Source organism: Natator depressus, chromosome 3 (assembly GCF_965152275.1).
Source record: "Natator depressus isolate rNatDep1 chromosome 3, rNatDep2.hap1, whole genome shotgun sequence".
NCBI classification, from domain to species: Eukaryota; Metazoa; Chordata; order Testudines; family Cheloniidae; genus Natator; species Natator depressus.
The window spans coordinates 112,091,112-112,117,661 of NC_134236.1; the positions used below are offsets into that span (position 1 = coordinate 112,091,112).

Consider the following 26,550-nt stretch of genomic DNA (forward strand, 5'->3'; position numbering starts at 1 on the left):
ATGACAAGTGCCTGGGGCCCCACACCACAGAGGGCCTCGCAAAATTAAGTTATATGCTTCAGCCTCGCCACCTGGCGCTCGGGCTTTAGACAAGGCTCACAAAAACCAGCTCAAGTATGGCATTGAAATGTAAGCACAATATTTATATTCCAATGAATTTATTTTAAAAAGTGATGTGACGCTTTTTTGTATTTTTATGTCTGATTTTGTAAGCAAGTAGTTTTTAAGTGAGGTGAAACTTGGGGTACGCAAGACCAACCAGACTCCTGAAAGGGGAACAGTAGTCTGGAAAAGTTAACCACTGATACATGCAACTGAAAATAGGGTCTTATAATGGGAAGTGTCAGGCAACGAGCCCTGCCTATAATTATAACATACAGCAAACAGTTCTCATAAGTCATTCTAGGACTCTATAGTGTGAGGCAGATATTTCTTCAAGGACTTGTTTAAAATAAGATTAAAGTAGATCTACTCTGTCAAAAATCCTTAACTCCTAGCCTACAGAACCATAAGAACAAAATATCAGTAGTCCTACATGCTTTCAAAACATCACTCAAGAGTGCTGGTCATTTTGGAAGAAGCGAATCACTAAGGAGAGAGAACGAGGAGTACTTGTGGCACCTTAGAGACTAACAAATGTATCTGGGCATAAGCTTTCGTGGGCTAAAACCCACTTCATCAGATGCATGCAGTGGAAAATACAGTAGGAAGATATACACACACACATACAGAGAACATGAAAAAATGGGTGTTGCCATATGCACCATAATGAGAGTGATCAATTAAGGTGAGCTATTATCAGGAGGAGAAAAAAAAACCTTTTGTAATGATAATCAGGATGGCCCATTTCCAACAGTTGACAAGAAGGTGAGAGTAACAGTGGGGCGGGGGGAGTAATCATGGGGAAATAATGTTACTGTGTGCAATGACCCATCCACTCCAAGTCTTATTCAAGCCTAATTTAATGGTGTCCAGTTTGCAAATTAATTCCAATTTAGTAGTCTCTCATTGGGAGTCTGTTTTTGAAGTTTTTTTGTTGTAATATTGCGACTTTTAGGTCTGTAATCGAGTGACCAGGGAAGTCTCACCCATTTTTCATGGGGGGGGTGTGTGTGTGTGTGATCTTCCTACTGTATTTTCCACTGCATGCATCTGATGAAGTGGGTTTTAGCCCATGAAAGCTTATGCTCAAATAAATTTGTTAGTCTCTAAGGTGCCACAAGTACTTCTCGTTCTTTTTGCTGATACAGACTAACACAGCTACCACTCTGAAACTAAGGAGAAGTTTATTCTGTTAATCTTATCATCCAGTCTTCTCCCAGTCACAAGATATAACTATTTCTAAATTAACAAATTTATCCAAAATGAAGGATAATTAAAATGTCAAAGAAAATGATCATAAATATGTCATTTAACTTGAAATATGTAAAACAGATGGAAAAAAATTATCCTTCAAACTTGTGTGGAAACAAGATGTTTCAGATAGATACCTAGATAGTAAATTATATAACATTACTGTATTTTAGGACATAATGAAAAGGACAAATTTTGTATTGATTCATATCATTTTATATAAATCTAGTATATAAAAAGGGGTGTCAACCATCTGGCTTGGATCCAGCACACTTGATATATTTGTGTCTCACTTGAAATATGCAGATTGTGTTGAATCTAAGGCAGGAGTGGCCAACCTGTGGCTCCGGAGCCACATGCGGCTCTTCAGAAGTAAATATGCGGCTCCCTGTGTAGGCACCAACTCTGGGGCTGGAGCTACAGGTGCCAGCTTTCCAATGTGCTGGGGGGTGCTCACTGTTCAACCCCTGGCTGTACAAAATGCTCAGCAGTAATAGAAGACTGTTTGCACAGGCTGACAGTGTATGTGTTTTCCTACTTGAACAATTGGCTGTTCAATTACACCACTCTGAGGGTTTCAAAGGATCAGTCTCTTTCACCACTGATTATGAACTACCCAGTGTCCCAACTTGTCTCTAGCAATCAATTGGAATATATCGGTATTCAGCCAGATATGGTTTAACTCTCAAAGCATTCTTAGCCCAGGGCAGGATCTGGGACTGCTGGTCTGGCGGAAAGGATATGCAAGAGCCAGCAAGTGTGATCTTGGATGATGCTACAAATGTTTGGCCTTGTGAGGCAGCTGCAGTGGACCTTGAAGCACACAACACATGGGACCTTGAAGCACGCAACACATGGCCTTTCACATCGCATTAGTATGACACAGTATGATATTCCGGCCTCAGTGGCCTGCTAGCAGACCAGGCATAATCCTCTTTAGGGAATGGATTTCCAAATGCCACCTCTTCACACTGTAGTGCAGAAACTGCTTGAACAACCTTCTTCACCTGTCTGAGTCTAACCTAAAGTCTAGGTCCATCTAAATTTGTTGGGTAGCTGCTTTGACTTATCATGCATTGGTCAAAGATAGATCAGTGCCTCCACAGCCCCTCATCATCAGGTTCATGCAAGGGCTCAGGGCTTGACATATTTTAGCACCCTTTCCAATTAAAATGCCTCCTGTGTCATGGAACATTAATATTGTCCTGACAAATTATGATGTTCCTTTTAAAAAACTCAATTGATTATTTTCCTTGTAGCAGAGACTTGAGCTTGCAGAGTGTCTGAACTTCAGATTCTAGTAACTGATGCTCCTAAACTAACCTTTACTAGGATAAGTTGGTGCTGCAGAGTAATCTTCAAAGTAGTGATGGAGCTCCACCTTACTGAGCATATTGGCAGGACAACATTTTTCTCATATTCACATGCCCAGGCAAAGCCCTTCTCTAGGTCCATAATATTAAAAGTTCCTTCCATTCTAATGGAGCAGACGAAATACCTCACACAAAGTCCACCCAATATATTGCTTTGTTTGACATCCATCACTAAGATAGCTGTGATTGACCTAGCTTGAAGCTGGAAAAACGTGTTGGCTCAATCAATCTTAGAGCAACTTCCTCTCTGTCTTCAGTTATTTCTATTTCAGATACATGCAGGCCAGCCACTTCATCCCTGCACCACATATTTACAAAGCAATACTGCTTGAATTCAGCCCCAACGGAGGAATCCTGCTTTGGTCTCTCTCTTGCAGAACCTATTTCTGAAGCAGGGCAGCCCAAACTCTCCACCTCCTTGATATGTTTCTTAAGAGATGTCCCTTTAGTTGGCTATGCATTTGAAATTTTGTTTTCTACAGGCTATCAGGCTTGATATTTTGAAGAGATACCTCATGTGAAGAAAAAATCTTCTTGTATATTTTGTTGCTATTACCCTTTTTCTTTGCTGCTTGTTTGTTTCATTTTTGCCTTTACATTTTTTTAAATCTCCAGGAGTTAGAATACTACACAGCTGGTATCTTTAGAGTAGGAGGAAACTACTTGGCATGTAATTCTTCAGTTCTGAAGATAACCTCTTGCATGAATTTTGCTCTCTCACCCAAGTTCCTAAGGGAACTTTTAAGATGGTGGTCTGTCTTTGTTTGCATTGAGTAATTAATCTTTTCAGTCATTTTATTTATGATTAGCTAACTTATTTCAGGGGGTGGGGGTGTAGGAAAGCAATGCTTCCCAATAACATAAGACGCTAACTGAAGAGTTCCAAGAATGATGTTTACAGCCCAGAGATTGTATGTCATCACCAGTACGGGGCATGGTTTATGGTCTAGCCCACTATTGCTGCCTTTGGAGAGTTCAGCCTGACTTGTTCTAGTGCGGCCAAGAAGTGAGAATCCTGCAAGGTTATATATTAAAAAAAAAAAAAAAAAAAAAAAGTACAAGGTAGGTAAGCTTTGTTTCCTCTTAAAATGCAACCAAATTAGGGAAAAGGGGAGACTAGTTCACACCAAAATGGTAGAAATCTTTTTCTTCTTGAGTACTTTCCATGCCCATTTCCCTATGAATAGAATAGATACTTTATTTCATTGTGTACTTTTTTTTAGAGCATCTTCTAGTGAAACTCAGATCGCTTCTGGAAGAAGTAATCTATCTTGATTTTATAGTGTAGGTTTAAAAGTGTGTTTGTGTGTGTGTGTACTAATATGAAAGGGCAGTAAAATTTTGTGCTAGAAATTAATTGTTCAATCCTACTTTAAATTTTAGGCGATAGACTTTTCTACTACCAGGTGGGTTTTTAGGTCTAAAATCAAGGAGCTACCTCGTTCACTACATGTTGTTTGTTATCACTGAGGTTTCATGCCCCCAGTGAATTATGCTTGCTTGAGACCAGTCTACTGCAGTACTGTTAGTAATGCGATTACAAAGGATAAGAAGAAGAGTGTACTATAGTTTTAAATATAAGTTGAGAAACTGAACAATAAAAATAAAGGTAGTCTTCCTTAACTTAAGTTATCTTTTAATTCTCTTCTCAAGTTTGCCAAGTTTAAGGCCGTTGTTGGATGTATATTACCTGCCACTTACCAACATGCGGATAGCCAGAACATTCTGCTTCACCAACAATGGACAGGCGTCGTATCTTGTCTCACCTACAGAAATCCAGAGAATCACATACAGTCAAGAAACTTGTGAAAACCTACAGGTAAAGATTAGAGTGCTAATACTGTTGTTTCTTCATAAGTAGGTATCCTCTACAGGTCCCAGATCTTAATTCTTGATGATCACATGGTAGATTAAAACCCCTGCTAAAGAAGCTATGGTGCACTGGAGGGCTTTACAGTATATAACACATCATGATCTGTGGTGCTTCAGTTCCCTTTCTGCCAAATGGTGCTGAAACATCTCGTGTACATCTGTGGGGCAGTCTTTTCCTTTTTTTGGTCAGTCATGTTCCATGTTAAACTTCCTTGATAATTCTTGCAGTTAAGGACTTCAAAATTCCTTCAGTCAAAATGGTAGTAATCAAAGATGCATGCTGCCAGAAGCAGGGAGCACATACTCAAGTCATTTTGATTGACGCATTATGTTGCGGGAATTTCAGAGATGAAGCATGAGATTCTGATCTCTTTTTTGGCCCCATATGACAAATAAAAGGTCCAGAGCAGCATAAAGGGACTCCACAAGCACCAGTTCCGGATGGGGAAGAATTCCCGCAATGTTAGAACTGTGGAGGATGCACGTGCAACAAGCAACATGTTGCAGGATTAGGGCATTATCCTTTTTTGGAGAATCTTCAACATCAGTGCATAGTTGGAAGCATGTAAGCATACAAGCCTGATTCTTAGTCCACTTAGTCATCTGTTCTGGCTTTATAACTCTCATAAGAATAATTTAGATAAAAATGGAACTGACCATTAAATACCAGGATGTGTTGCATACTGTGTACACTTCAGTGTGTGTGTGTGTGTGTGTGTTGGCTGCCTTGTGAATATCATGTGGGCATCTTGGGTAAGATTTTCAAAAGCAGTCCGCATTGTCCTGACTTTGCTCCTATTGAACTTAGTGGAAGTTTCACTGCTAATTTCAATGGGAGAATAGTTAAGGAGCACCAAGTGTTCCTGAAAATTCCACCATTATGTCTACTTCCCACAAAAGAGATGGGACCAAAGAGTATGGATCTAGAGAGGACCCAGTATCTCAGAACTTCAATCAAAGGTAAGGGTGTTTTCATGTATCTTTATGCCATGAAGTGCAAATTTTAATATCGCTGTAGAAACAGAAATTCTGGGATAAAACAGGAATTCTATCCTCCGACAACCATCAGGAATGTGTGCACTGTACATCTTCTTATACTATTACATATGTATCTATTTTAGAGTTAAGTTCATGAGAACTATTGCTCCCATACTATTGGATTAGTTCTTTTCCATGCTAATGAGCCATCTGGGTGAAACAGAGAAACAAATGAAAAAAATGTCCCTGAAAGGATAACATTTTGCAGGAGTTTTCAAGTAACACAATAGGGGTGAAATCTTGGCCTTAGTGAAGTCATTAACTTCAGTGGGGCCAGGATTTCACCCTAGAATTCTAAAAAGTGAATCCATGAGTATCCAGTCGCTGTCCATCCTAATGTTATCTCATTTTAAAAATTCCAGAACTAAGACAGCTTTTCAGCCACAGCTATAAGTCAGAAGAAAAGGAGCTGAGTGTTTGTTTTAATTGGACCTGATTTACATGTTCTTGAATTTGTGTGTTTTGCATATTAGAAATCAGAAAAAAACATAAAGGCAGCTCGTTATATAATGAAGACATGGTGCCACAATGAAATATTAGATAGCCACAGACTTGTGTATCAGAATCTATGGAAATGACTTGATGTCTTGAAATTATGCAATATTTAAAAATTAGGCAGGATAACATGAACTACATATAAAGTTTGGACATAAACTGGACATGTAGAAATGTGGTAAACGTAGTTTCAGCAGGAAAAGAGTTAGTGTTGCCCAATTTTTAGTTGAGGGAAGACATTGCTATTCTTAAATATTTATTTTCAAGTACTCTTATATTACAAGCTCAAACTATTAGATAGCAGATGACTTTGAAGAGTTTCCTGATCTGTTCTTGACTTCTATTCAGGCATATTGCCAAACATAGAAGATAAAATTCTTCTGAATATCTGCTGCAAAGTTCTCTCCTAGTGTGAATACATTGCATTATGAAATTGCAAACCCTGAAGGTAGATGGTTAAAGTGAAAATGGACTACAGTAGTCTTATGTTTTTATAAGAGTCTTTAAAAAGGAAATATGTTGTTTCTAGCAATAATTTTTTTTTCATTACAAAGGAAATGTTGGGTGAGCTCTTCACTCCAGTAGAAACACCAGAAGCCCCAAACAGGGGCTTCTTTAAAGGCCTGTTTGGAGGTGGTGCACAGTCACTCGACAGAGAAGAACTCTGTAAGTTCATTTCTTTTATTCTGAAAAGTATTTCCACATGAGGAAAGTGGTGAACCATGCAGAATGTATTTAAATATTCTGTACAAATTGTACATTAAAAGAAGATTAATGTTGCAAAGAGAAGCACTCAGAAATCGGGAAATAAGATTTCCTGTGCAAACATAACTCGCATATTTATATGCAATATAATGAAATCCTTAAGTACGAGATCACATATTATTTTCCACTGAATCTTCTGCCTCATTTATGCAGGGGTTGGATGGTGCAATAAGTAAAACAGCTGATACATAATTATATTAATCATCGCCATTCATATGTGGCCTCATACCTGATTCACTGAGCACCATCCACCCATTGTACTGATTATTCAAATATGGAAGGGAAGTGGTAAATAATGAAGCAGACAGGCCAGTAATACAGAAAGATCTGGATCACATTTTAATATGGCTAAATATAAAGTTATAAATCTAAAAACAAAGAATGTAGACCATACTTACAAAATAGGTAACTTTATCCTGGGAAGCAGTGACTCTGGGGGGCGGGGAGAAACCACCACCACCTAAAACAACCACATTTCTGCATGAAACCTAAAAGTTTGACAAAGTTATAGAAGTATCTTAAAATGTCTTCAGAATGGTAGTTTTTAACTATAGACTTCACTACAGGTTCCACTTGTAATCTAAATGAAACAATTCATTGATGCCATTCTTTTTTTAAGCACTCAGTAATATAATTCTATATTGTTAAATGGAATGAGAACCATTCTGTATGGAAATATAAAATCTGACCAGAAAATCTCAAGATATTGCAACAACCCTTTCAACCAGAAATGTGCATATTCTGATCGCAGTAAGAATAAATTGAAATGGAAATTTAAAAAAATAATGCTCCAGAAATTACGAGTAATTTTTTTCTTTTTGATATCTTTTATTTTGATGATATTTTGTTTTCTTAAGCTAAGACTTAAACAGATTATTATAAAAAAAATTTTTTTCTCTGATGAAATGACCTGACACACATAAAATAATCAATATGATTTTTAATCAGGTCTGCCATTAGGTATTTGGTGTCCTAAGTGAAAAAATAATTTGGCCCCTCTTTTGACTAATGGAAAAAAGTAGTAATTTTTACAGTAGCATATGATGTGAAGTTAATAATATTGTTTAAACAGTAGCATTTGTTTTTTGTTTTAGTCAAACAGAATGCTTAAATGGATGATAATTTTGAGTTAAATTCCTAATTTTTTCTGCTTTGAAGTTGGAGTTAAACAGTGTCTAATGTTACCACCAATCAGTTTATAGGAAGCCTTATTTTTCTGTTTTGGGTATCTTGTTCCTTGAATATATGTAGTTGGAGAATCAGCATCTGGAAAGGCATCAAGAAGTCTTGCTCAGCATATCCCAGGGCCTGGTGGTATTGAAGGTGTTAAAGGATCAGCATCTGGAGTAATTGGTGAACTGGCACGAGCCAGGATTGCACTAGATGAAAGAGGGCAGAAACTAGGAGAACTGGATGAAAGAACAGCTGCTATGCTAAGTAGTGCTGATTCTTTCTCTAAACATGCTCATGAGGTGAGTCCTTTTAGTGCATCAACATGGTGCTATATCAGAGTTGTATGAGATGTGCAATTAACTTTATATTCACTGAAAAAGAGAAAAGATCAATATGATTAATACTTAACACTTCCTTTGTCTTCCTATGGAGCATCACATTTTCCCCTAATGGTTAAGCTGACAATGTCTGCCATTAAAGTAATAAGAATTTTTTACAGAGCTGGACTGTGCCTATCTGGCATGTGTCATGGTGGATACTGCAGGTTAGTTTCCATTGTTAAAGGAATTCATGTCATGGAGTTGGGTATCTTTACTCTACTTTACTTACATTATATACATGTTCTATTTACACTATGCACACGAGCCCTGAGGAACTTAAATGCAGATAGACCAACCGTATTGTTTCTACAAACAATTGCAGAAATCCCAGTTTGATCATTCAGAGCAGCCACCAGGAACAGAGACCCTCATTGCTGGCCCTCCAGAGCTCTGCCTGTCCTGCTACCTGCCACTGAACTTTCACCCTCACAATCAGGAGCCAGAAAGGCAGCAGCAGATTCACCCTTAACAGATTTGTGATGGAATCTGCTGATATTACTGTTGAAGAAATTCATCACAATGTGAAAAACTTTGTGAGATAATGAAAAATAAAGAACTGATTGTCTTTTATGTGATTGTATCTCTGCATGTCTATGGCACTGTATGGAAATGTTAATTGTATTTATATCTTTACCTTTTCATTTATTTTTAGATGATGATGAAGTACAAAGATAAGAAGTGGTACCAGTTCTGACAACCTACATCCAAATAGATCAATTTAACTTTATCTTGAGGAGGGAAAATGTCCTTTTTTTCTTTTAATTAATTTCTGCAGGACCATTGGAGTTGGAGGAGTATTCACTGTCTGTTGGATAGTGTTGTTTCCTAGCACAAATCATACACAGTTTTACCTCAGTCATATGGCTTTAACTGAGGAGCATTATATTTAAAACAGACACACACAAAAACTTGAGTGTTTGTCATAGCTGTGGGTTTACTCAGCACTTGGGAACAGAGGTGACACAGGACACTTGGAGAAGAGAGGCAAAGGGGAAAAGATGCAAGATGGGCAGTGGCAATGCAGGATCAATCCTGTGTTAATATGTCATATGCGAAAAGTTTCTGTGTTGTTGTAACTGCTGCCAGTGTTTCACCCTCCTGTGAGGAGAGGCAATAAATCAGGGGTCCAAGAGCTGGAATAAAGTTGTTTGTCTTATTGAAGTATAAATAGCTGACTTTCACCTACCCTCCCTTCCATTATTACTGAAGAAGAGTTATACTCTGTTTGCTACCATCTCTTTGATCAGACAAGCTGGAAGTCTGAAAGTTCCATATTGAAAATGTATATACAGTTGACCTGTTCATAGTCTCTTCTTGGACCCCTGATCTAGTATTCTTGTATTCACATCATACTTTGTCAAGTGCAAAACAAAAGGATAAAACATTTTTGCATTAAAAAAAGCTCAAGTGAATAATATGACTGAATTACGTATCATGCTGAGAGTTTTCATTTGTGTTAAGGCTGTGCGAAGTGAAAAGTGAAAACATCTCCATTGTGGTGAGAAGAATATTTCAGTGTCTTTTATGTATCTTCTTTCATTCAGCTAAATCTTTCCCGCTCCCCTCCTCCCCCACACAAAAAACCAACCAACCTATTATTGGTTCAGTTTGTAAAATTTTGGTGTTGGCTATCGGTTTCATTCATCCTGTGAATTTTTATAAATGTTTAACAGAATATCTTTTTACAGCTATTTAATTAAAATTGTTGAGATGGTTCTAAGCAAAAACTGTAGCTAACTTATATCCCCCTTTTGTTCTTTATTACCAAATCAAATAACCTTGGACTCAGGTTTGAAACAGTTTTAAACTCAGTGAAGATGCTGTTTCAAGGATAAGGGCAAGCATCTAATGTTAAGTAGCTATAAGTCTTTTAGTTTTTCTTAAATCCTGTTTGTAGAGCTACTGTACAAGTCTGTATCTTAGTAGCTTCAAACATTCAAGACCTACTTAAAGATTGGAGTTAGTCTGCAAAACTGTTTTCAGTAAATGGATATGATACTGAAAATGAACAATAAAGAGGTTCTCAGTATTTCACAAAATGGAGGACCACACTTTAAATTTGGGCAGGAAAAAAAGTAAGCATTGTGCTAAATCAAAGCAGCATATTGGGTTAGTGTATGACTACTGCACCAAAGCCATAACTGTAGGGATGAACAGAGTTAGAAAGAAAAAGAGAGACAAATCCCTGAGAAGAAAATGTTTGCATTGTAAAAACTGCATGATTTCATTATTTTAATCTCAAATTGGAAATAGTGACTAATTGCGTTTTGCAAGGGGGAATAGTTAGAGAATAACAGCGGAGAAGTTTTCTGAAAAGTTTCCCATATTGAATCATTAAGATAAACTCCTTCTAGCACCGTAGCTCTACACGTTTGGCATGCACTCCTCTTCAGGAATTCCCAGGGCAAAATTTGTTATGCTTATATCTAATTGAAAAATGCTGTCATGGGTATATAAGCTTACGGTAAACTTGACTTATTATTTGAGAGATGCAAGATGTGAAGGGTTAATGATTCTTAATACAGTTCAAAAAATTATAAGTTTTGTCCGAGAAAATGTGTTCAGAATTTTCTATACAAACTGGTGAAATAACTTAATTTTATTTGGGGGTGAGGAAGTTGTTAATGGAATTCACTGACTGCCTTTTGGTTTGAGGGTGTACCACACATCCTGCCATTCTGTGCTATATCACACAAAATAACAAGTCTGACTATATATTTAAATTTTTGTTAGGAAAAAAAGTGGTGCACAAAAGAAAGAAGTTACTGATATGGACATGAAAATGCTAACAAGAAGTTATAGATAAGGGTTATATTAGCTCCAGATATTTTGACCACACATTTGTTTCATCTCTTCTGTATATTACCTATTTCAGTTTTGCAGTCAGTTTGCCTACTGTATATTCAATATACATTAATCTTGTGTTTGCTTGCAATCCAGCAGCAGAAAACCAGATAAGCTTACATGAGATCAATTTAAAAAGAAATTCTGAAGTGGTTGTTTAATTTTTCCCTCACCCTTAAATTCAAATTAGTTCTGTTACTTTCCCCAATGGAACTGCATTTCAGGGCAACAGGAATCTATCCAAGAAGCTACTCTGATCAGTCTTTGGAAGAGAGATTCTTAGCAGTGCTTATCAACAAGTCATGATGTCATATCCATGGAAGCTCCCATCGGATTAAGAGGGAAGTCTTACTTAGTCTTCCCAGAAAGAAGCATTTGACAGCCATCAGCAAGCAAAGCAAGATAGGAAGGAATAAGAGAGCATATACTGGAACAGGGAAGATGTCTGTTTCTTAGGCACTGAACAGTCTCATATTTTACTTAGCATTGTTTCTGTTTCTCATGGGTCATAGTATGTAACTTAGTTTCAAAAATTAATGAAATGATCGCTGCTTACAAAATGAACACACAATGGCTCTTTAGTCAATTATAGGGACTACATAGCCAATTTTAATTGCTTTTCAATCTAAAATGTTGCCTGTCAGTATTTTTCCTTGGAAGGAAGTTTGTTGTGCAGAAGCTACGTGGCATTTTATTTCCTATTATTTGACAAATTTTATACAGTGAACCCACATTTCAAACGGAGAGGGGAAACATCACCTTTTATCCTGTTGATTAGCTTTTCAGTCCTTTGAACCTTTTTTTTTTCTGTGTTTGGAAAAATATCAGAATACAACTGAACTATTACACTTCTCTCTCTCTCTCTCTCTCTTTTATGGAAGTGCAAGAAACTGCTGCTACTTGTGTTAAATGTTGTGTGTCACATTTAATTTAATTATCTTAAACTGAAGAAGCATTGCTTGAGTTTAGAAATCCTGCAAAATTGTAATTTGTTCTGAATGTTATTACATATAAACATAAGCATATTCCAAATAAGTCTGAAACTGTTACACCACCCACATCTCAAGAGAGATTTGTTCTTTGGAAAACGATCAGTTAGAAAGTATTACACTAATTTACAACTCTATTCCTTGTCTGTTTTTATACTTATGTTTTGCTTGAGGTACTCCTTGCATGACAATTACATTAGAAAGCTATATCCAAAGGTGATTTTTTTTGGCAGTGAATTTTTTCCCCTGGCTTAATAAATAGCACTGATCTGACCTGAACTTTAAACTTGAAATTATTTCCTGCACTTTAAAAGCTTGGTATTTTATTCCTCAATTTTACTTTCCATATTTCTGTAGTTCTGATTCATTATTTGTATATAAACACTCTGATACAAGACACAGTGCTTAGAACAGACTAGTCTTCACAGCTGATAATTACAGTTTAGAATATAGTTTAGAAAATGTGTGCTTTTTTTAATCAGCAAACATTGTGTATATAAATATATACAATATAGAGTCTAATAAAGGCTCTTACCCTGTGTCAGCATCTGTGGTTTTTAAATTACTACAACACTTTCAGATTGGTTTCAAGATCATACAGTGGCAATCTGTTATATTTATACATACTGTTATAAAATGCTTTTAGTTTTAAAAATTTTTTTATATATGTACACTTTTACCTTTAATTTAAAAAGTGTTAAAATTTAAGTCAAAGTACTTAAAAAGTATGTATATTATCCATACAAAAAGTTATGTTTTAAGCTTATAATAAGAAATGCATTCATATCTCATATAGAGATACAATTACTAAACAAAAAAAGCCCATTTTTTTTCTTCAGAAATATTCTGCAGAAATGAATCATCCTTACTGTAACCTCCCTTTTGGAACATTCCAAAATAAAGGGAAAGGAAAGTATTACTTTCAAAAAACAAAATCTAATTGTAAAACCTCTCTCAATAGCTGCAGATTGCTGTTGGATGTTTACCATAATTTTTTTGTTTTAAGATAAACAAAATAAAATAAAACTACTAGATTTTCAGGTATTTTTTTCAGCTTTTCTAATAAATTTCCAAATATAAGGGAGTTTTATGTATTTTTGTCAATTAAAGTTTTCCTTTTGTAGTTCACTAATTTTGGTTCTTCATCAGTTTTGTACCTGCTGATCAATATTATTTATTTTCAGAATATGTTTTAAAAAGCATATTGTCTGTGTCTGAAGTGCCCTCCTCTTTCTATTCATGGTTTGATTTACCTGGGTGGAAATTGGATTGCAATTTGGAGTGCTGTGTTGATGTGTGTTGTTGGAATTGTGTGCAATGATTGCCTTCCTTTTCAGAGTAATTTTTCAATTGCACTTTTTCCTCATTCTAACCAGTTTCCTATATAGTCTTATGTGAATCTTTTCCTGTGGATTTTAATGACTTTGCTGTCACTGCAAAAATTTCAAATACTTTGTAGACAGAAATTAACTGTTGGGAGGGTGAGGGGGTGAAGTTAAAGTGAAAAATATGTGTGGATCAACTGAAGTAACTGATTTAACTATTTCCATTCTGACAGTTTAACTTACATTTAAAAGCAAAGCTGTTTAAATTATGCCCATTTCTAATCATCATGTGTCTTGTATAAATGTACTGTAAACTTTATATTTGGTTACAGTGTTTCAAGATAGGAGTGTATTTCTGGAATGTTTTACACTTCAGAAAAGACTGATGAATTCCAGGCCTACAGATCCAGATAGCAGTTAAAGGTAGAGATGTAATCAGAAAATAATCAAATACAAGATGTGACTAAGTCAGTATTACTTTTAATTTTTCAAGTTAAAACACGTTAAAAACTATTTTAATTTTGTTATGCAACTGTAGTCATTTCTTTTGACAGTTGCATGCCTTTTATTAATACTTGTTATATATTACCAGTCAAGACTGATTCATAGACATTACATGTTTTAAACAAACTAAGTTTAAGGATTCAGAGCAACAGCCGTGTTAGTCTGTATTCGCAAAAAGAAAAGGAGTACTTGTGGCACCTTAGAGACTAACCAATTTATTTGAGCATAAGCTTTCGTGAAGTGAGCTGTAGCTCACGAAAGCTTATGCTCAAATAAATTGGTTAGTCTCTAAGGTGCCACAAGTACTCCTTTTCTTTTTAAGTTTAAGGAGTCGTATATGAAGCACCAATAATATTCAGCAACAGGCAAGGCAAGAGGGGAGAACATATTTTAAGTATTCCCTTTTTAAAATGTAAATAAACAGTAGTACGTTACTGCAGACCTGAGCTCCATTATGGTTCAGTGGTTAGAACTAGAAGAAACATGCTACTGCTTCATTGTACCAGCACAATGGAAAAATGGAAAACATCAGTAAATTTTTCTAATATTGCCCACTTTTTGGGTACGCATGCTTGTGGTACAGTTCTTGCTTTATGTATATCTTTGTACATGTGTATGGTGGTTTTTTTATTTTATTTTGGTTTGGTTTGGTTTTTTGTTCATTGCAATTTATTTTTCAGTTAAGTCTTGCTGAGCCCCCCTAGGTCTTGAGGGTTATTACTGGGAAATGCATTTTAGATAGGGTTGCAAATCCATCTGTCTACAAATATAGTTTCATATGAACTGCAAATTGTACTGTTACAAACACAAATGTTAGATTGTGTAGAGTTATTTTACTCGTACTTGAATTAAACTGTCATCATAACAGAACAGTTAAAATTAAGTATGGAATATTTTTGTAAATAAAAAATACCTGTGCAGCTGGTATTTTAAATGGAAAATGTATTATACATTAATGTTTCAGAAAAATGTTCATATGTGTATATGAATGTCTCATTATGCTGAAGGGCTCTGATTGGGCAAAATAAACTACTCAAATTTCTCCTGAAAGATCTCAAACTGACTTTTTTTTTTAATTAGTGGTTACTTGTTTTCCACTGAATGTCTTGTTTTGTTGTATTGTATAGTGCCCAGTTACTCTATTCAGAAACGATGTTCCCCATCTGACAAACATAGTCTGAGCATAGTACTGTTAAACATTTTAGTTTCTGTACATTGTGCATTTGACAGCAATTTGGGTATATTAGTTTCATTTTTTGTCTGATGCGTGCCCTCCGATAAGCTCCACAGATGGTGTGTACCACTAACAGCAGAAGCCAGAGCAGAACTGAAAGTGAAAATGAACAGCAAGGAGCAGGCAAATGTGCACACAAACATGGAAGGGTTTGGGCGATTAGATAGTTTGCAACCCTAACACCCTTGCCCTGTCCCTTCTCCGAGGCCCCGCCTCCACTCACTGCATCCCCCCTGCCTCTATTGCTCGCTGTCCCCCACTTTCACTGGGCTGAGGCAGGGGGTTGGAGAGAAGGAGGGGGTTTGGGCTCTGGGAGGGAATTTGGGTGCAGGAAGGGGGTTGGGATGCGAGAGTGGGCTTAGGCGTGTGGGCTCCAGCTGGGCGGTTCCCGGAAGCGACTGGCATGTCGGGCTCCTAGGCTCAGGGGCAGCCAGGCAGTTCTGTGCGCTACCTGTGCCTGCAGGTACCACCCCCATTGGCCATGGTTCCTGGCCAATGGGAGCTGCGGAGTCGGCGCTTGAGGTGGGAACAATGTGCAGAGACCAGCTGCGAGCCAAAGGGATGTGCTGGCTGTTTCTGGGAGACATGCAGAGCCAGGGCAGGTAGGGAGTCTGCCTTAGCCCTGCTGTACCGCTGACCGGACTTTTAGCGGCCTATTAAAATCACCCCAATTAGTTTCAGTAGCCACCAGGAGATCGAGTCTGCGAGACTTTCAGCCAATCTGGAATGGTTGGCATCACTAGGAAGGGTGGACCTGAGCATATTAGACAAGGGGGTCCTAAAACCTACCCAAAACACGCTTCTAAGCACAAAGGGGATCAGAAAACTCATCAATGTATTTTTGTACAAAAAAGTCAGGAGGCTGCTTATCAGGAAGTTTCTGATCTGTAGTATTCCCCCAATGTATTCTGGGTTTTGTCTCCTTTCTCTGGAGCATCAAAGATGGCCACAGCTGGAGAGATGACAATAGATGCAGCGAGCTAGTTCTCAGCTACTTGGCAGGTGGGTCTTGCTTATAAATTCAGGGTCAGGAAAGAATTGGCAGTCACCTTGGATTTCCCCCACCCACCTTCCTTTGCAACATAGGGTACAGATCACTTCCTAGGATCATCTGGGTATATCTCATTTAATCATTTCCCTGACATTGCAGAGGACTCAAGCATTGGTGTACCTCGCTCCCACCTATCCTCTCCCTGTGGCACATACTAATTAATTCTCCTCAGGGTTATAATACATGGGCTTGATGTGGCAGTGGCTGGGTGGTGTTTAGTGGTCTGTGATATTTAGGAAGTCAGATTAGATGATCTGGTTGTCTCTTCTGGCCTTAAACGCTCTGACTCTAAGCTAGCCCTGGGACTACCAACAGACAGTTATGATCACTCATTTTGCAAAATAGACTTTATAAGGCAAATTTTTTTCTCTACTGACATTTTAAGATTGTTTAGTAAATCTCTAATAATTGAAAAAGAGACCACATTTTTTCTATTTTTTCCCCCCTTCACTATCCGGGAATAGGTTTCAGAGTAACAGCCGTGTTAGTCTGTATTCGTAAAAAGAAAAAAGAAAAGGAGTACTTGTGGCACCTTAGAGACTAACCAGTTTATTTGAGCATGAGCTTTCGTGAGCTACAGCTCACTTCATCGGATGCATAGCATATCGTGGAAACTGCAGAAGACATTATATACACACAGAGACCATGAAACAAAACTTCCTCCCACCCCACTGTCCTGCTGCTAACAGCTTATCTAAAGTGATCATCAAGTGATCATCAAGGAAGGCCATTTCCAACACAAATCAAGGTTTTCTCACTCTTCCCCCCCCCCCCCCCACACACAGACACACATACAAACTCACTCTCCTGCTGGTAATAGCCCATCCCTCTTTGAAACCTCTCTTTATAATGCGCATGATAATCAAGGTGGGTCATTTCCAGCACTAATCCAGGTTTTCTCACCACCCCCCCCCCCACACACACACACCCCCCTCCAAAAACCACACACACAAACTCACTCTCCTGCTGGCAATAGCTCATCTTACAATGTGCACAGCAATAATCCAAGTTTAACCAGAACGTCTTGGGGGGGGGGGGGGGGGTTTGTAGGAAAAAAACAAGGGGAGATAGGCTACCTTGCATAATGACTTAGCCACTCCCAGTCTCTATTCAAGCCCAAATTAATAGTATCCAATTTGCAAATGAATTCCAATTCAGCAGTTTCTCGCTGGAGTCTGGATTTGAAGTTTTTTTGCTTTAAGATAGCGACCTGATTTGTGTTGGAAATGGCCTTCCTTGATGATCACTTTAGATAAGCTGTTAGCAGCAGGACAGTGGGGTGGGAGGAAGTTTTGTTTCATGGTCTCTGTGTGTATATAATGTCTTCTGCAGTTTCCACGATATGCTATGCATCCGATGAAGTGAGCTGTAGCTCACGAAAGCTCATGCTCAAATAAACTGGTTAGTCTCTAAGGTGCCACAAGTACTCCTTTTCTTTTTTCTTTATCCGGGAATAGAGACATTTGTGAACTTCCATTGATGAAATCAGTGCACTGTGTATGCTGTTATATGGTGCCTGTTGAATTTGCAGATGATCACCTCTAACTTTCAATTATAAAATTGCTTTTGGCCTTTAGTTGTAATGAAAACCTTTCCAAATGTAGACCAAGTGTAAGACTTAATGCAATGATATTTTCCGAAGTCTGGAGGCAACCTGAAGTAATAGCTCTGAGATGTGTGAACTGCCCCATTCATCTGAGAGTGTCTATTTTGAAACCAAATAATGTCAACTTTACTATCAATATTAAATATTGCACTACTGGTTATTTTAACATCCAACGGTGCAAGAATAAATTGCATTTTACATCTTCCCTAGGTGCTCAGTCCCCAAAACCTCCAGCTTCTCTCTTGTAACTTCTATTATATTATGCATTTTAAATACTAAATTCTGCAGTACACTATGACTTTTAAAATAGTGACTAAAATTTAATTTAATGAAATGAAATGAGGGGTATCCTATGTCATATTCAATTCAGTAAAAAAAACAACCCAGGTTATTTGAAGCTATGGCAAAGCCTCCAGTCTTTTCAGATGGAATGATGCAGCATGAAGCCAGAAAATATTTAAGGGCAAGCTGCTGGTAACCCCTACATTTAGGGCTTGACTGGCCACAAGTTGTACCACCAATTAAAATCAGCTTTTGCTGGGAGAGAAATTAACCCCTCTCACTTGAATTTGTCAGGGAAGTTTTGGCACTGTGCCAAAATAACTAATCACAAACATTCTAAAGTTGGGTTTATGCAGCTGGGCTGGACTCGAAGCTGCCAGAGTAGCTGTAGTGGGGAAGTGGAGGGGGAAAAAATGCAGGCTGTGTTTCCCTTGGACTTGGCACAGGGCCCCAGTATCCATGCCCTCTCTGGGAATCCTAATGGGGCAGGGACAATGATAAGCTCCCTCCACCGAACACCCCCTGATCCCAATCATGCAGTCTTCTGACCCCATCCACCTCCCCCGTATCTCACATGAAGGGCTCTACCAAATTCACGGTCCATTTTGGTCAATTTCATGGTCATAGGATTTTAAAAATAATAAATTTCATGATTTCAGCTATTTAAATCTGAAATTTCATGGTATTGTAATTTGTAGGGAGGTTGCAAGGTTATTGTAAGGGGAGTTGCAGTACTGCTATCCTTACTTCTGTGCTGCTGGGTGCCCCCTTCAGAGCTGGGTGTCAAACAACTGCCATTCTCCAACAACCCAGATCTGAAGGGTGACAATATTGTGACTCCCCTCCCCCTAAAATAACCTTGCTTTTGGGACAGGATCCCCAATTTGAGAAACGCTGGTCTCCCCCGTGAAATCTGTATAGGGTAAAAACATACAAAAAAAGATTTCACAGGGGGAAACCAGATTTCATGGTCCGTGATGTGTTTTTTCATGGCTGTGAATTTGGTAGGACCCTACACATAGGGCAGGCACATCTTTAACTTCAGGGGTAGGAGAGGAAGACAAACAAGCCAGGCTGGGCTCTCCTCCCCCATCCCCTTCAGCTGACCACACCTAGCATCCAATCCCTCTTTGGGATAACAGCTTCTGCAAGCTATTATTTTTTATATTATAACATAGCTAGTTGTGTACCTGAAGTGGTAGCAGTCTGCTGTGGTGTTGAAGGTGCAGAGTCCAGACCCTGCTGCTATCTGATGGGGGATTGCCACTTGCACATAAAAGAATGTTTAAGCTTTTTCTTTTAAAAAGATAACCACCCCAAAAAAAACAAAAAACCTTAACACTATTTGGGTTCCAAAGTCAAGCACTCAAACGTTAAGAAGTGTCAGATTTCCCGCTGCTCATGCAACCTGTGTGTACATTCTGATATCATCTTTAATTACATGATCACATTTACCACAGAACCCCTGCCTAATTCACTGTAGACGAGGCAGAATTAAGATTGCACAGAAAGCCATAAATCTGGCATTTCCAAACGTGTGTGCTTGACTTTGCAATCTTAAATAATGCTCTTAACATGGTGGATTACCTGGACTAAAAACTTCTTAATTTATAGGTCTCAAAATGCAATTGTAAATGGGCACTCGTCATTTGGGGGAGGGGGTGTCTAGTAGGGTCACACAAGAATTGGTTCTTAGCCTTACACTATCTAATATTTTTATCAACAACCTGGAAAAAAACAAAATAATCAGTGATAAGGTGGAGATCATACAAAGCTTGGGGGAGGGTAAATAATGAAGAGGATGGGTCACTGATACTGAGCAATCTGGATTACATGATAAATTTGCTTGAGCAAACAATATGCATTTTAATAAAGCAAAATGTAAAGTTATACATGTAGAAACACAGACTATAAGTCATAGTTACACACTGGGGGGCTCTATCCTGGAAAGAAATGAGTGAAAATGCATTGGGTCAGATCTTCAGCTGAACTTTAACTCCCAGTGCAACACTGCAGTCAAAAGGGCTCATGTGATCCTTAGATGTATAAACGGGATATTTTGAGAAGAAATAGGGAGACTAAATTATGTATACTTGGCTGCTACTGGAATGAGGTGTCCGCAATTGAAGAAACAAGTTGATAAATTGGAGGGGGTTCAGAAAAGAGTTATGAGGATGATTAGAGAGAGATATTCCTTATAGTGAAACTCCAGGAGCTCAATGTATTTAGCTTAACAAAGAGAAAGTTAAGTGCTCACTAGTTCACAATCTATAATATCTACATAGGGAACAGAAAATTTATAAAGGGTTCTTTAGTCTAGTAGACAAAAGTATTACAAGACATAACTACTGGAAGTTGAAGCTAGACTAATTCAGGCTGGAAATAAGGTGATGGTAATTAATGCTTGAAAAATGTTGTATTGGATTCTCCATCACTGGCAATTTTAAAATCAAGATTAGATGTTTTTTCTCAAAGACCTGTTCAGAAACAAATTAATTCAGGGGAATTACCTGTGTTATGCAGATCAGAATTGATAATCACATTGGCCCCCTGGCCTTATCTATTAATAGTTTTGTATACATACTAATCAGGCTAGTCAATTATTTTTGTCAAGGTCCAGACTCCAGAGAAAATAAGAAGTAAAACAATTTTGGGGTCCATTCAAAAGCATCTGGCGGTCTAGATGTGGCCTGTGGTTCACCTATTGACTACTCCTGTGCTTAGTCCTGTTCACTTGTCATAAGCAAATACGGTTGTGCATTCTATTGCCACAGGAGGGCAGTCCTACCTAGCATTTCTGCACTGGCCAATGGCAAAAATTACTGTACACTATCTCAAAGCAGTTGTTGTGTTCTTAATGGAAAAAACAAGTCTTCACCTTCTTTGTCAGACAGACAGATTTTTGGAACGTTCATTTAACCATAAACACTGCATAAATATTCTATGATTAAATAACTTTCCCCTTTACATTTCACCATGTATCTTGATCATCGTTAAGATGTTAAGCTACAAAAGATAGCTAACAATTGGGTTATGCTGTGATTTGTATAATGACAACCCCAACTTTCTTAAACTCTTCACGAGAGCAGGGCACTGAGGCAAGAAGGACAGCAGCAACAAGTACATAACTGCTGGTTGACTTAAAAACTGCTGTAATGGGAGTCATGAAGGATCGCTACTGCAAATTCTCAGTCATGAGCATGTTAAGATTTACAGTCTCATTTATAGCAGTTGCCAGCCTCAAGTTCTGCATGTGACTTCACAGCATCCACAAGTGTTCTAAACACTTCCTAGAAAATACTAGTCTTGCTCTGAAGCGCCTGCATTCTAAGGCCTGATCCTGCCCATGCAGTGGTAAGTTTGCCAATTGCTCGGCCTGCTTAATAGCTTGTAAAAGGAATTTTCATTCAAATATGGTTTCTGCGGTGCAGGAGACTAACTGTAAAGAACAAGCGGAAACACTTTCATACAATATTGAATAAAAAAATTTGCAAATGTGAGAAAGAACTAGTAATTTCCCCAAGCACATCCAAAAATTGAAAAGCAGCTCAGGAAGTATTTATTGGCATACCATTGTTTACACGGCAGAACACTACCTATTGAATGTTACTTATATGCCAAGGTTACACAAAATGCAATATACAGTCACTTATTCAGAAAGGGAACTGTCCACATAGTTTTTAGAAATATTTTCCCTTAAAAAAGGGGCAGACAAATTTAGCTAATAAAAAGCTCCCAACCCATCCTAGCAGGGGACAACATATGTGGCAGAAATTGTTAGTTACATTCATCTCTCTCTATCAATACACCTACCAGAAAGACTTGTAGGGAACAACTTTATTTCACTGCTTTTTTCTTCATTTTAGGACATTTAAAGATCAATGTTAGAAGTGAACATAAAAGGCATTCTCATTTCTGGAATTCTCATTCCTTCGCTCTCTTTGTTAAGCCCTGAACCTTCATAGAATCATAGAATATCAGGGTTGGAAGGGATCTCAGGACGTCATCTAGTCCAACCTCCTGCTCAAAGCAGGACTGATCCCCAATTAAATCATCCCAGCCAGGGCTTTGTCAAGCCTGACCTTAAAAACTTCTAAGGAAGGAGATTCCACCACCTCCTAGGTAACGCACTCCAGTGTTTCACCACCCTCCTAGTGAAAAAGTTTTTCCTAATATCCAACCTAAATCTCCCCCACTGCAACTTGAGACCATTACTCCTTGTTCTGTCATCTGCTACCACTGAGAACAGTCTAGAGCCATCCTCTTTGGAACCCCTTTCAGGTAGTTGAAAGCAGCTATCAAATCCCCCCTCATTCTTCTCTTCCGTAGACTAAACAATCCCAGTTCCCTCAGCCTCTCCTCATAAGTCATGTGTCCCAGTCCCCTAATCATTTTTGTTGCCCTCCGCTGGACTCTTTCCAATTTTTCCACATCCTTCTTGTAGTGTGGGGCCCAAAACTGGACACAGTACTCCAGATGAGGCCTCACCAGTGTTGAATAGCGGGGAACGATCACATCTCTCGATCTGCTGGCAATGCCCCTACGTATACATCCCAATATGCCATTGGCCTTCTTGGCAACAAGGGCACACTGTTGACTCATATCCAGCTTCTCGTCCACTGTAACCCCTTGGTCCTTTTCTGCAGAACTGCTGCCGAGCCATTCGGTCCCTAGTCTGTAGCGGTGCATGGGATTCTTCCGTCCTAAGTGCAGGACTCTGCACTTGTCCTTGTTGAACCTCATCAGATTTCTTTTGGCCCAATCCTCTAATTTGTCTAGGGCCCTCTGTATCCTATCCCTACCCTCCAGCGTATCTACCTCTCCTCCCAGTTTAGTGTCATCTGCAAACTTGCTGAGGGTTTAATCCACACCATCCTCCAGATCATTTATGAAGATATTGAACAAAACAGGCCCCAGGACCAACCCTTGGGGCACTCCACTTGATACCGGCTGCCAACTCGGCATGGAGCCATTGATCACTACCCGTTGAGCCCGACAATCTAGCCAACTTTCTATCCACCTTATAGTCCATTCATCCAGCCCATACTTCTTTAACTTGCTGGCAAGAATACTGTGGGAGACCGTGTCAAAAGCTTTACTAAAGTCAAGGAACAACACGTCCACTGCTTTCCCTTCATCCACAGAGCCAGTTATCTTGTCACAGAAGGCAATTAGATTAGTCAGGCATGACTTGCCCTTGGTGAATCCATGCTGACTGTTCCTGATCACTTTCCTCTCCTCTAAGTGCTTCAGAATTGATTCCTTGAGGACCTGCTCCATGATTTTTCCAGGGACTGAGGTGAGGCTGACTGGCCTGTAGTTCCCAGGATCCTCCTCCTTCCCTTTTTTAAAGATGGGCACTACATTAGCCTTTTTCCAGTCATCCGGGACCTCCCCCGATCGCCATGAGTTTTCAAAGATAATGGCCAGTGGCTCTGCAATCACGTTTGCATGTTTGGTTTGGTTTGGTTTCAGGCTGACTCTCTGCATCACCAGGGACAAAATTTTGATTGACTCCACTGATAAAGAAACCAAATTTTTCTGTTCCATTGTTCCACTATTCCGCTTAGAAAAGTCACCAGTTTCTCTCCTCGGAGCAGTTACAGTTTGACTCTAGAAACTTGAGACGCAATAGAAGTGAATGCAGCTCAAACAGCTGTGGTTAATGTGTCTGCTTTAGTTTGACTAAAAATCATTTATATAATTTAAAAGTAGCTTGTTTTTAAAGGACTAACTAGCTCCAGAAGAGTTCCCTGCTGATTGTCCAAACCCCCAATACCTGTATATGCTAATCCCAGAGACGAGAACAGATTATGGGCTGCTGCCTAGATCCCTCCTCCTCCTCCTGTGCGTGTAAATAAACTGGAAAAGATGTGCAACAATGCCAAATAGTGCCACTGTACCTCCTGTCAGTATCACAGATATGATATCTGATATCCTCATATCTGAGGACTTCAATAGCTCAGACATAGTGAGAGGTTTTTCGCAAGAGTGGGTGGGTGAGATTCTGTGGCCTGCGTTGTGGAGGAGGTCGGACTAGATGATCATAATGGTTCCTTCTGACCTTAATATCTATGGATCTATGATAGAGATGCCTGATTCTGGTCTCAGTGAAACCCCTGGAAATCTGGAGTCGCACTAGAGACTTAACACTGGATTGCCAGAGACTAGTAACTGCCTGGAAGAGGCAAGGGAGGTAAACAGAGCTGAATGTCCTGAGGATTAAGGGTCTTTTGACTCTGTTATGTGTACAGATGCTGCTCTTCTCTTGCTGATTTGATTTGAACCATTGTTGGCTGGTTCAAAGGGCCACCTGAATCAGCTGTGTGTATCACAGCTGCTAAGTGCTTAGTGCGATTTAGAAAAGTGCCACAGTGAGTTAAGTGACTAACTCTATAGAAAGTCACTGATTTTAATGGCAGTTAGGTGCTGAATCTGTTTAGGTGCTTTTGAAAATTGCATTAGCACCTATCTGCATCATTAGGCACCTCCATGCCTTGGAAAATCTGCTTCAAAGTGGTGTAGGGCCATTTTCAAAAGTGTCTTAAGCTCAGAAGGGCCCAAGTTAATTTTGGAAAATGGCACTTAGGTTCCCAAATCACTTAGCCACTCCTGACATTTTTACCCTGTATCTCATTTCAAGTGTATATTTCAGTACTGCCCAGAGGCCTCAGGCAGGTCCCACCCATTGCATTAGTCCTTGTGCAAATGGAAGAGGAGGTGCACTTTCTATGTAGCTGCCCCGTAACTTGCACAGTCCGGACCTATGATATTCTCTGCTTGCTGTAGGGATTGTTAAGGGAATAACTCCTGAGAAATTCCCTGCTGCTAGCCTGAATCTGACAGACAATCACTGGAATTAGCGCAGGGAACAGTTTGTGGGCTGCTACCACTCATCCTGTGCACACAGGTGAACTAGATGTTTGTTTTAACAGCTTGACTACCTGTCTCAGAGCATAGCAATACCTCCATTCTCAAAGGCCTCAGGGTAAGTTACTGACCATTTCAATCATCTGTAAAGTTGAAAAATCTGTCTTGAGAACAAACTTCTCATCCTTTATGATACTGCTCTGCTGCATAAACATGTCACTGGCAAAGGAATTATGGAGTGTTGCTTTCAGTTCCAGCTTGATGTTTACTACACAAAAAAATTCTGCCTTTTTGTGCGAGTTTAGAGAAGCATAAATATATGAACATTGATTGTCTGTCAGATTCACAACACAATCACAGAATAAACACCAGCTCAGCTGTTTGGTAGGCTTCACTACTCCATAGGCTATCTGCAGAATCAGAGGAAAGCCAAGGGAATCTTAAAACACACCCCTGACTAAATGCCATATTCTCCTGTGTGGGCTTTTCCTCAGGAGTGGCAGCAAATTGAATATTGACTTGCAGAGTTTCCTGCTTATTATTCTGATGGGAGAAGAGGAGAGGACTTGGCATCCAAAACTAACTAGTGGGTCTTCCAAGATGCACGGAGATCCTGCAGCCTCACTTCCTCTGCTCCTGAAGGGGGAAAAATAAGTAAACTCACTGCCAAAGGTGCACAGTAGCAACTGCAGAAGCAATTCTATGAGTTTTAAAGGAGCTGAAACAGCATTAATGCCATCTGAGGTTTCTCACTGGACATCTCAGGGTATAGAGGGGAGCATTAGAGCCATAACTACCAAAATAGAAATACTAGAAATACAAATCTGTAAGAATAGAGAGGTTGATGCTGCCCGAGGGATGGAAGCAGGGAATTGCCTAGACTCTAAGGATAAAGGGGATCTCTCATATACAAACTTCCAACTACACATGTTTTTCTGAGAGGCTTTTCTTTGCAAAGAGGGGGAGGGCAGGGCTCACTTAACCCTTAGGTTTTATGGTTTGATATGGATCTTCAGTGCTACTTCTTTGAAGTCCTTTAGACCAAATCATGTTTACCAGGTGCAGTCTTTCTTACTAAAACTATCAAGCATTCTGTACAACACCTCAGTTGAAACCAAGCTTACATCCTTTTTTCAAAATGTAGTATAAGTGAAATTGGCATAGAAAGTTAAAGCAAGGTAAGGTTTAGAATGCAGCTCTTCTGATTTTGTATAAAACTCCTAGGAGTAATAAACATGACTTTATGGCTAAGGAGGGGTTATCTTTCTGGCAGTTGCTTGTCCCTAGGGTAACATAAAGCAGAAGCCTTCTGGAATTCTCTTGGTTAGCTTGAATATTTCATATAATTAAACAAAAATGTATGCATGTGAGGTACTTTTCTGCGTATGTATGAAAG

General features: G+C 38.9%; 1 protein-coding gene across 2 annotated transcripts in view; it reads left to right on the top strand.

Annotated features, from left to right (window-relative positions):
* STXBP5 (syntaxin binding protein 5) overlaps nt 1-15,161 on the top strand; it is a 181,009-nt gene extending 165,848 nt beyond the window's left edge. For both annotated transcript variants that reach the window (XM_074948582.1, XM_074948583.1), the window contains 4 exons: nt 4,380-4,545; nt 6,686-6,797; nt 8,148-8,368; nt 9,102-15,161. In XM_074948582.1, coding sequence (XP_074804683.1) covers nt 4,380-4,545; nt 6,686-6,797; nt 8,148-8,368; nt 9,102-9,143 — 541 coding nt within the window. In that variant the 3' untranslated portion in view covers nt 9,144-15,161. The remainder of the gene's footprint in view (nt 1-4,379; nt 4,546-6,685; nt 6,798-8,147; nt 8,369-9,101) is intronic.
* The last annotated feature ends 11,389 nt before the right edge of the window (nt 15,162-26,550 follow it).